This window comes from Kryptolebias marmoratus, linkage group LG16, assembly GCF_001649575.2.
Source record: "Kryptolebias marmoratus isolate JLee-2015 linkage group LG16, ASM164957v2, whole genome shotgun sequence".
NCBI classification, from domain to species: domain Eukaryota; kingdom Metazoa; phylum Chordata; class Actinopteri; order Cyprinodontiformes; family Rivulidae; genus Kryptolebias; species Kryptolebias marmoratus.
Genome location: NC_051445.1, coordinates 11,928,354 through 11,939,829, shown reverse-complemented (window position 1 = coordinate 11,939,829; position 11,476 = coordinate 11,928,354). Strand labels below are relative to the sequence as shown.

The following is an 11,476-nucleotide window of genomic DNA, read 5'->3' as shown; positions in this document are numbered from 1 at the left end:
CCGGCCGATCTAATAAAGCGGGTCGCTTACGAGGCCACCGCGGGGCTGCACGCGCTGTTACGCCGGCAATTACCACTGCTAGGTCGCCCCCCCTTCGTCCACCACCATCACACACACACACACCACCCCTCCTGTCCTGCCTTCTTCACGCGTCTGCTTGATTTATTAATCTAAGAGGCAATAAGCAGGGGCCTGATCATCTGCAGCACAGATGTAATGAAGGGAGGGGGGGCCGGGGGGGATGTGGTTCTGGTTCTGGCGGGGGCCACAAACACACCGGGACATTGCCCGGATTGATATTTGTGGGAGAGAAAATTATGTTTTCTAACGGGGCCGCTGTGATGTGTCCCCCCTCGCAACTCAGAAAGTTTCGAAAATTGGAAAATGAGCCCATTTTCTGAGTCCCCCTCGACGGCTCAAAGAGAAGGGCCCGACTTAATGAATGAGTGAATCACACTTTCACAGTTGCCTGTAGCCTAATATGAAACTGGTTAAAGGAAGATTGTCTTTCTGGCAGCACTGCGTTAATTGATTTCTGTCGGATTACATTTGAACCCAGACAGGTTTCTCTTTCTGTTTGCTTCCCTGAGAGGGGGAAATATATTTGGAGCGATATATATATATTCAATGACTCTCAGCTACTACCACATCAAATTTCAGCTCAGCATATTCGTACGTTTCACTAAGCCAGAGTCATTTTTATGTAGGCTGAGGTTGATTAGCTAAGGCAGCCATCTTGAACTGGATTGACTCCAAACGCTAATGAGTTGTAGACGACCATCCAGAGGTTACTTCCTGAGCGTTTCAATAAAATCCATCCAGTGGTTCGTGAGATATTTCGCTAACAGACAAACAGAGTTCGCGCCAACACTCCTAAGCAAACACGTTGCACGACGAGGAGCCCCTTCAGGCGCGTGTTGTGAATTAGTCTCAGCTACCACCGCACCGAATTTTAGCCGCGCATCTGTAAAGTTCGCTGAGTTGTAGCCGTTTTTGTGCCTTCTAGCGTCAGTTGGCTGTGGCGGCCATCTTGAATGGGGTTGACTCCAAACGTTAATCAGCTGGAGACATACACCCAGCGATTACCCTCTGTAGTTTTAACTGAAATCCAACCGGCAGTTCGTGAGATATTTTGCTAACAGACAGACAAGGGTTCACGCCAACAGTTGGAGGCAACGTTTTGAAGGCAGATCTTATGCGCTCGGCTCAGGGTAATAGTTTCCGTATTTTAGACATTTTTAGGGAGTTTCACCAAATTTTTTTTTATCAGAAAATCTTGCATCGGGGATATTCAGCTGCAATGGTTACTGAAAGCCAGGAGGAGGCGGGGACGGACATCCGGGAATTATTACCGTACGGAAATTTCATTTACAAATTAAAATCTAGTTTTATTTTAAATGAACTCAATGGCGGGTGGGCTGAGTTGCCCCGTCAAAGATCCTCTATATGACAGGAGCACCTCTCCCACAGAAATATCTGCCACTTCAGATTTGGTAAATGATTCTCTTACAGATTTAAAAAAATTTTTTTTACTGTTATTTAAAATTAACTAGACCTAGCCCCCTGGGCCGCCAGTTGGTAAAAAAAAAGAACCTATTTATTCCCAAAAAGGAAAAGAAGAAGGATTATAGAGCCTGAAACATTTCAAACACGATTTTTCCATTATTCCGTCACGTTTCCCAAACACTCAGGGTTCCATCTCTGCCATTTGCAGATGATGTGGTCCTGTTGGCGTGCCACGATCTCCAGCTTTTACCGGAGCGGTTCACAGCCTCTTAGGTCAAGGGTGATCACCAATGATTTCAAGATCATGGGGTGAAATGTCAACCTCACAGTTGACCTGGTGCTTTAACTCTGCAGCAGTGTGATACAGGAACGTCAAACTGCACAGCTGGACACGTCATGGGTCAAAGATGATGCCTGTTGATTTCAGGGTTCAGGGTTTGTTGTTTTTTTTTGTTGTTGTTTCAGACAGCGCAACGAATTGACCGCTCTTGGGGTTCGTCTCCAGAGCAAAGCCTGGTGGTCACGACGGCTCCCGACGACGGTGTTCCGGTTACGTGTGGAAAAACGACTCCTGACTCCGGGTTTTCTGCTTCTACGGAGCAGATCGGCACAGGTTTGAAACTCCTCCCGAGCAGGAAGCTACACGCTCGGAGTGACAAACTCGAAGCGGTTAGTTACTCATCGACTTTGGGAGTGGAGTTTAAAACAACAGCGAATTCCTGAGTCTCATTAAGCCGGGGTGAACCCTTCAGCAAACACAGAGTTGGAGGAGAATAAACTTACTTAGAAACTCTAAATATTTTAAGCATTAGTTTCCTGCACTTCCCACTGAGCCAGCACCAATGCACAAAGAGCTGTAGTTTGTCTGTCTGTTAGCAAAATATCTCATGAACCAGTGAATGGATTCTAATGAAACTCTCGGGTAATACTCATCACGTTTGTCCCCAACTGATTAAATGTTGAAGTCAACCCAATTCAAGATGGCTGCCACAGCTAATCCAACTTAATGAACATAAAACCGGCTATAACTCGGCCGATTTAAGAAAACACCAAGCTCAATTTTGGCGTGGTAGTAGCTGAGAGTTATCGCTAACACAGCGAGAAGCTAAGCTTTTATCCAGATGCAGCTATCTCAGTTAAAAACTCGTTTTAGACACTTCCTCGAAGGATTTCATCCCTTTTAATACCAAACTAACAGCGCCTTTACGTCAGAGGGTAGAAACTGTTTTCACGTTTGTCACAAAAGCAGAAAAAAAAACAAAGAAAACATAACATCAGTGATGAGCGAGGAAAAAAACGCGGCGTTTCCAGAAACGCTCGCACTGGGAAAAAAAATGAGTGAGGCTCATCTTTGAATACAGTCTGAGATAAATCTAAGGCCTGCTTGTTAGATTCTGCCTCCCAGATTAAGTAACTCGGGGGGGCTTTTACTCTCTACCGCATGAAGGGTCAAATATTCGCCTCTGGAAAAAAAATACATCTTATTATAAATCGACTGAAAACGCAATATTTGCAACAGATGTCGAGCGGCTTCGTTTGTTTTTTTTTTTGTGATCTGTGAGGCCTTGAACATAATCCGTGAACCCGGTATTACCATTTCGCTGGACAGTATTCCAGCTCTCACAGCTGAGGTTTTCGGTGAGGACTCTATAAATCTCTAAGCTGGGTACAGTCGCTTGCACCCAGCAGTATCAGATCTTTCCTCTTCACGGAGTTTCCTGCTTCTATAAAAAAAAAAAAAAAAAAGAAAAGAAAGCGTCTCATGCTGTAGGATGAAGTCCGGAGCTGTGATTTTAAACTGCGATTCAGTTCGGTCTCCTGGTGCGGAAAGCGATTCAGTTTTATTTTATTTATTTAATTTTTTTTAAGCCTGCAGATGACGACTAAAGATTTCCACAGGCTGCTGAGCTGGAAAGATCGGTGGGGCGGAAGTTTCAGCGTTGTCGTGGAAATCTCCAACTTGTTCCAGCCTTGAATAATATTTCTGACCACATCATGGTGAAACTTTCAAAACGGCGCCGCAAAAATCTTGGAAAAGTGGCTTTACAACTCCATTAAAATGACTACATAAGCTTGTATTTTGACAAACGCACATTTTTATGAAACCTCTGCTTTCGTGAATCCTGTCATTTCGCATGCTGTTAGGGTTTCAGTCATATTCATTTGTTTTTATATTCCGATTTTAGAATCTTGCACCCTACTTTTAGGCTGACTTTAGTTAAAAATAGCCATTTAGCTCATTCTTAAGCATTAATGCCCATACTGTGTTAATTCTGTGGAAAGATTCTGAACTATTACCGCTTTACTTCTTGTTAGCTCTTAAAACGGACGTCTGTTTGTGTTTATTTTGCGACCGGATTGGGAAGCTAAAAGCTAATCCAAAGTGCAGCTCCAAACTCAAAAATATCAAAGCAGCTCGTGCAAACACATTTTTAGAAACATTTACATCACCATCAAGTTCACTTTACTTAATTAGTTACATACAATTTTATGGTTATTGCTAGCGTTAATAGCGTCAGCAATGGCTAGCTGTAGCGCTTCTGGTGCACCCCAGAGATTCTGGGGTAAAATAAAATTCAGTATTTCTGCAGGAATAACTGTGCATTGTGGAGATTTATAGCGTTATAAAAATTTACAATATGGTGTTTGCATTAAACCACAAAGAAATGTTTGAATGTGGTGTTACGTCCATGGCTAACAACTAGCGGCTAACAGCTAGCAGCTAGTCAAGATCCCTCAATCTAGCAGTTAGCTCTTTAGTTCGGTCAGATTTTAACTGTTTCTTCAAACTAAAGTTATTCATAGAGTTTTAAATAAACTACTTAACTAAACTAAAAAGCCAACATTGTTTTATTTCTCTTCCTAGAAAAAAAAGTATTTTTCTTGACATTACCAATCTAATAAACACATTAACATTTTACTTGACCGAGCTGTAAGATGCTTTCTGGGTTCAGTCCCGCCGGCAGATTAAAAGGTGCTCCAAGTGTAAAAATAATCCAAAAATTACACTTCTTTAAACATATGTTGTGGTCAACATGTAACCGAAGCAAAAAAAAAAAAAGCGACAGAATCAAGTGGATCTGAACAAACATGTCAAAGTAATTTGCCAAAAAACAGTCCGCTTTCTTTGTTTCCATTTGTATTCACCCATATATATTTTTAAATACGTAACTCGCATACAAAAACCTTCAAATATATTTATCCCAGTCGAGCAAATATAGCAAACATAGTCCGGCTTGTTACAACCGGAGCTGCGGTGGTGGAAATGTAAACGGAGTAATTACGATGTAGTTAGGGGAGAGCTGTGCTGTCGGGACGCAATGGATAATTTGTTAAAAACGACAGCGAAAGGAATGGTTTATGACCCGGGTAAATCCCAGAAAACCTCAGAGGAAGGATTTCCATGCTCCTCTGAAATGCTAAAAACATGGCGAAGGGTGTGTGCAATTATGAAGCCGGAGTTGGAGTTCGGTTCCGGCTTTGATGCATTCGGCTTTAAAAAACCCCCACACAAAACGGAAAAGCTACAGCAAAGACGAGACATGTCAGTTCTCGATTTCTGTCCGAAACGAAGAATTAAACCAAAAGGTTTATATCAAACACGTCGATGTAAAAGCTCCTGATTTGAGCGGGAACAATCGGCCTGGTGGAGGAGGAAGAAAGTGGAGCGCCACGGCTCTCAAAGCACTTTTCTTTCTTTCTTTCTTTCTTTGACCATCTCTGCAGATTTGAGCATGTTTATTCCATCACTCCCAACAGATGACGGCACGCTTCCAGAACCTGTCTGAGCGAAGGTCAGAATCAAAGCGGCTTTCGCAGCAACACGGCGACAAACGCGCCATCAGAAGAGATCAGAAGGCATGAAATAGGAGCATTAGCCCCATTATCCGGGAAATTGCCTCTCTGGCTTCACAAGACGTTTCTACATTACTGCCTATATAAATGGAAATACGTTTACAGCTTATTTGGCTGTTAAGTTCTACATTAAAAACATAAAGAAACCCCATATGTGTCTTGAAGTTCGCTGAACTTCAGCCCCCGTGTTTGACGGAAAATACCATCTTTAAAGGCGGACTCCTGAGAGTCCGTTAAAAGCAGGAGTCCTTTGAGTTTTATCGGGCTTTCGGGATGGCCAGAGATAAAGAAGCCGGCTCGATATTCCACCGGGTTCCTCGCGTTACAATGGCCTCTCCACCCCACAAGGTCGTTTTAAGTCCCCGCGGTCTGCTTATCTGCTCCACAAATAAAACCGTGCACACGGCTGCAGCCACGCTTGCGGTTACATAAGAAGAATCAATGCCTTTTTTTTTTTCTGCCCCCCCCCCCAATCCCCAAAATATAATCACCGACTCAAAGCTTTCGATTGCAATCACGTTTATTTGTTGTCCCGCCACAGAAAACGGCTCAGATTGCAGGTGCTCTTCACAGAAGACGCTACGGTTTTCCTTTTCCTTTTTCACCAAAAATGTGAAAAGCAGAATCACGTAAAAGACTTAAAAAAAAAACAAAATCCTACCCTTTACAGGCCTGCAAAATGACAGATAATGACAACCGATGGGGTTTTTTGGTAGGAACTGACCGGAAAACGATGACTGGAATGATTGGCAGCAAATATTTTAAAGTGGGGGGAAAAACAATAAGTGCTAAACGATGGTTTTAAAGCAAGAACATTTACCCCGTTAGAGTCCGAGCACGATTAGTTCGAATAGTGTGGAAAAATAACTGCGCAACATTATAAATATATCATATATCATTTGATTTTTAAGGAAAAAAAAAAAAATCCAATATAAAAAGTCGGAATGATTTATGATCCTGTTATCCAGGATTTTGGAAGCTGAAAGGAAACCAACTTAATGAGCAAATCCCTTAACTTTACAAGCTGTAGTTTAGAAAAAGCATATAAAAAATATACATTTGTGTCTCCTGAAAGTAAATCATCTTCTGCGTATACATAACCCAAAACCTTCCGTTTTTTTTTTTTTGTTGTTGTTTTTTTTTGCAAGTTATGAATCCAGACCCGGCGTTGCTAAAGTGTTTGGGTTGAACGATTCCGGGATGACTCTTAATTTTGACAAATATACAAAAATATAGTAAAAAAAAACAAAAAAACCAACTTGGAAACGAAAAGCCTGAGTGCATATTTTAACTCCTGGCAGGTCAGCAGCAGAAGCGGTGAAGCCGATGCTCTCCGTTTACCCAGGATCCCCTGCGTTCCAGAATTTGTCCCAGAGCGGAAAGAAGCGTGCAAGAGGCGGTAACGACGAGGCGACCTGTCAAGGAGAGGACCGACTTCCCCCCAGGTCCAGTTAAAGTACTCGAAACGGGAACCAGAATCCGGCATTCCGGGTTTTCTGGCTTTATGGCCAAAACCAGTTCAACTCCAGTAAGACCAGTTTGATCCCAGCAGGGGGCGCAGCGACCCAGGCTCCTCCTTTCTTCACAAAATGCCTGACACTGTGCAAGTGAAGTTGGCGACAGGAAGTGGGACACCTTCTCTGTTGCTGTGGTGCAAACGGAGTGGGTTAAATATTCGACAGATCAGAAAAAAATTCTAAAAAGTTCCAACCTGAGCCACTCCTCCCAGTCACCTGTGTTTCATTTGGCCACTTTTTCAACCGGAGGCAGGTTTAAAAAATGAGACAGAAAAATAGGAAATCTCGAAACTTGATTGTTCTTCAGGCGTCAGATATGGACCAGTTCCCAGCTGTAATATTTTGTTCCTTTAGTTGCATGACAGGTTGGACCAGAAAATTAAATCTGCATCACTGTGACTCAGCGTCCATCCCTGAGCTCTGTCAGGTTATTCACTGGTAAACAACAACAACAAGGCAGTGAGTGTCATTTGCGATTGCTTAAACGTGACGCCTCTTGCGTTTCGTCGTCGTTCTTCGTCCTTCGAGCGCGGGGTCGGGTTAACTCAGCTGGAACACCTGAGCGAGCGCTCCCACGGGGCAGGACGGAGAAGTCAGGTGATCAGCAGGAGGACGAGGACGACGAGCGGAAGGGGAGCCGTCCTCGGCGAGGAGACGCTCTTGATATGTTTGGTTTCTGGAACAGAGAAGACGAGGACAAAAAAAACCAAAACAAAACATATTTTTATGTCGTCTGACACGCTAACGCAACCAAAAGAATCAAGGTATTTGTTTGTTTGGACGTTTTGGGACAAATTTTGCGTCCAGTTTGTGTCCAATGCTCTCTCTGTGCCCAACGCCACCAATGTCTAATGGGATCAACTGGGTGGGGAATGATGGAGCCCCCAAAAAACGTCAACAGACTTGGAAAGAAACATGGTGGAGTCACGTCTTAAAGCAGATTTTAAGCCAAATGACTCATGCGGACATGTTTAAACGTCTAAGAAGTGGTTCCATCTCACCTTGTGTTTGTCTTGAACCCTCTGAGGCTGTAAAAGAAAGAGCAAGGAGTTGAAGATGGGGTTCAGGTAAAGTCGAAGCAAAGACACAAGCTGCTGATTAGTCGTTTTTTTGCGTGCTTAGCTTTCTCAATAAAGCTTGCGAAACAAAACGAGCAGGGAACAGACAAATGACCAGGGGAAGGTATTTACCATTACTCAGAGACCAACGCCATGAAAAATGATTACTGACTGCCTGCGCAACCCTAAATATGTCCCCTATGCAAATTCTCTTAAAGGTCGGACCCAAAAAAAAAAAGAGAGCTTGGAAAGCACAGCAACAGGAAAAGATAGTGTTATGTAAATTAGAATGAGTAAGAGTGATGGAAATTATACAGAAGGCGGGGTGGTGGTGGTGGCGGCGGTGATACAGGAAATGAAAAAGAGAGGCGGAAAAAATACAAGAAGTCTCGAAATGACAGGGCGAAACCGAGAAGTGGACAGAAGATGAAAAGGGGAGAGACAGAGTGGCGGAGACTCGGGTGAGAAAAAGTCCAGTGAAAGGAAAATAATAATAAGGAAAAAAAAAAGAAAGAAGAAACGAAACGAGGTCAGACAAGGAGAAAGGAGGGGAAGAAAAAGACTGGATAAGGAGTCGGGGTTGGGAAGTGGGGGGACATTTGTGTCTGGGCGTCAGTTTCTCGGCGGGTGGGGGGGACTGAAAGGAAATAATGGACGGAAGAGTGGAGGGACCGTTTAATGGAGGGACGGAGACAAAGAGTACAGGTGGCGGGACGAAACGCTGAAAATCCCTCTGAAGTGAGGCAGCGACAGTAACGGTCGGAATGTAAGGAATGAGACTGAGACCTGTGGGCCTGAACCGAGCTCCGGCACCAGAACCCCGACGACTCGTGAGTCAGACACCCGTGAAAACTACAAGTGCGTGAAAAGTTGCCCCCCCCCCGATCTTCTTGTGTGAAACTGAACAGTGAAATCACTCTCAGGTTGTGAACAATTATCAACCATCCAGGGGTTAACCAAGCATTAAATACCCCCCCAGACTCGCGCCGGGCTGGTTTTCAGTGAGATTTTAAAGCAAATAGACAAGAATAACGACTGAAAAAAAAAATTACAATATTTTTTCCACGAAACTAAAAAAAAAAAGTGGGAATTGTCGGGAATTTGTCTGCCAAAACTCAGCATACGTCACTTTATTTATCAACGAAATTACACCGGAGACATCGGTAATTTTAATGTTGACTTAAAAACAGCAAAGCTTTGAAGTATAAAAAGAAGAAAAGTCACCTAAAATGTTTCATGGCCACTAATAGGTAATTTTAAATATAAACTTTGATAAAGTTCGGTTTTGAAACGATTTTATTCAGAACCAAACACGAAACCGTTAAAGTACCGTTAAAAATTACCGTGTGTTTGATTCGCAGCCAGCTGAAAAGGTAAAATTAGCTTCTACCGAATTCCTCGTGTTTACTCGCGTGTTTCTGATCTGGCTTTAATCGCTTTAAACATTTGCGCCAAAAAAAAAAAGAAAAAAAAGTCGACCGTTTGACGGCATTCAGTTTTTGTTAACATCATCGACTCGGTCATGGCGTGCTCTCCCACAAAATGGTGCACGCGGGGGCGTGACTTCCAAAAAAAAAAAAAAAAGAGGCATGCCCTTTCCGCAGTGCAGTCAGAGACGGGCTGAGTGTGCGGCTGCACGTGCACAGTTGTGGCAAAGTGCGCGCACGTGTTTGTGTGTGTGTGTGCAGAACGCTCTGCCGCAGAGGTTCCACCATCCCACCTCTCCTCTCGTGCCGCCATTTTACACTAACCGGAGCTAACGGTAAACGGCTCTGACTGCTAGCGAAGGCTGGTGTGAACAAAATTTGTAACAAGCGAGTAAAAAAAAAAAAATTATTTTTAAAAAAAAATGTGGCAAAGTAAAGCGTAAATTTATAAAATCTGTGCAAGTAAAAATATTCGAATCTCGAGATTGGGCTCCGAAGAGCTCGGCGCGAGTTCGAGTTTTGTCCTTTTGAGCGTCAAGTTCAAGGGCTATGAAGGTATTTGGGTTGGAGCGGAGGGGGGTTAAGGAGGGCAGGGATGCAAGAAATTGGAGGGGGGGGGAGAAAAAAAAAAAGAGAAAGAAAGCGAGGAAAACGGTGACGCTTCTGCAAACTGAAGTAAATGTAATGGACTGCTCACAGCAGGACAATGACTGTAAAAAGGGAAGTGAGACGGAGAGGGAAGGGGAATCAATTAGGGAGGGATGGAAGTTGGGTCCGTAATGGTTTCTCGCAGTGGGACGGCTGGAAAAAAAAAAGAAAAAGAAGAGAGAGAGAAAGGCAGAGCGATAAACACAACGGGAGGAGTTTATAAAGAGAAGATGCATCATAAAAATAAAAAAAAAAGGTAAGCACGGAGTAGGAGTTGAAGCGAGCTCGAAGAAGACGCAATAAAGACTGCGGGGCACCGGAAATTTCACCACGGCTGTCTGCCGATGCCGACTCAGAGCTCAGATTCTGATGCAACACGGGCTTAAAACGCCCATCGGCGAAGCCCTTTAGGTTTGGCCATTTTGATTTGTTTTCGTTTCGTTTTCCTAGCGTGATCTGTGACGCCGTTGCGATCCAAACAATACCTAACAGCCAGGCTTCACTTCTCAATCTCGGAGATTAGTAAGAAAACTGGTTTGACTTGCAGGTACAGAAACCGAGTCGGTCCTGCCCCGTTCGCTGTGCCCTGCAGCCTCATTAAAGGGATAGTTCAGCTGTTCGGAGTCGACGTTATGTTGGATGGTCACGATCAGTTAATCGTACCTACCGTTTGTAGCTCCTTGACCTCATGTTTTGGAGAAATAGGGTCGAATTCTGACCAGACCAGAGCAAATAACCACTGAATTTTATGTAAATATTTATGTAATGTGAAACTGATGACAATGTAAAGGTTTTAACCGTCGTTTTAAGTCTTGGCCCTGCTTCATCTGCTCAGGATTGATCGTTTCTCCGCACTTTGAGGTCATTCAAAGAGTTATGTACAACATGTAAGATATTAATTGGTCGTAACCTTTCCACAGAACCCCACTCCGAAAGGTCCGAGCTGTCCCCCTTTTGAAAAGTTAACGAACGCGCGGTCCCCACACCTGAGAGGGCGGTGGAGGTGACCGCGGCGCGCACGTGTGCCGCTGGCTGACCTTGGAGCAATGACGGCGTACCGCACGGACTCGCGGCCACCTCCGGCCCTTTGCGAGCAGCGAGAGGCGCGCCGATCGTTAACTCAAACCTCCCGGAACAGGGGGGGGGCTAAAAACAGGCTGGTTGTTGGAGGAGGAGGGGGGAAGAAGAGCGGGGAGGTGCACGGTTTGAAGTTCAGATAAGAGACATAGCTGAAGGACAGGAGCTGCCATCACCGGCGGCCACACACACACACACACTGTCAGAGATGAAAGGAAAACCAGGAAGGAAGCAGCGGCGAGGATCTGAAGCGCCACTGCGGGGAGCGACGCAACAACAGCTGGACAGCCTCCGAGCCCCCTCTCTGCGGCCTCGCGACGCAACTCGCCGCGCCGCACGACAAAGATGGAGCGAAAGAGGAAAAACGGGGGTTAGGGCGAAGGAGGGG

The 11,476-nt window shown here is 44.4% G+C and overlaps 1 protein-coding gene across 2 annotated transcripts in view; it reads right to left on the bottom strand.

Moving 5' to 3' along the window:
* Positions 1-5,863: 5,863 nt before the first annotated feature.
* Positions 5,864-11,476, bottom strand: part of si:dkey-246i14.3 (ephrin-A4) — a 38,364-nt gene continuing 32,751 nt past the window's right edge. Inside the window, exons 4-5 of one of the 2 annotated variants that reach the window (XM_017425104.3) lie at positions 7,880-7,906; positions 5,864-7,554 (exon numbers count right to left, since the gene is read on the bottom strand). In XM_017425104.3, coding sequence (XP_017280593.1) covers positions 7,472-7,554; positions 7,880-7,906 — 110 coding nt within the window. In that variant the 3' untranslated portion in view covers positions 5,864-7,471. The remainder of the gene's footprint in view (positions 7,555-7,879; positions 7,907-11,476) is intronic. The other variant, XM_037980234.1, reaches the window with a different exon arrangement.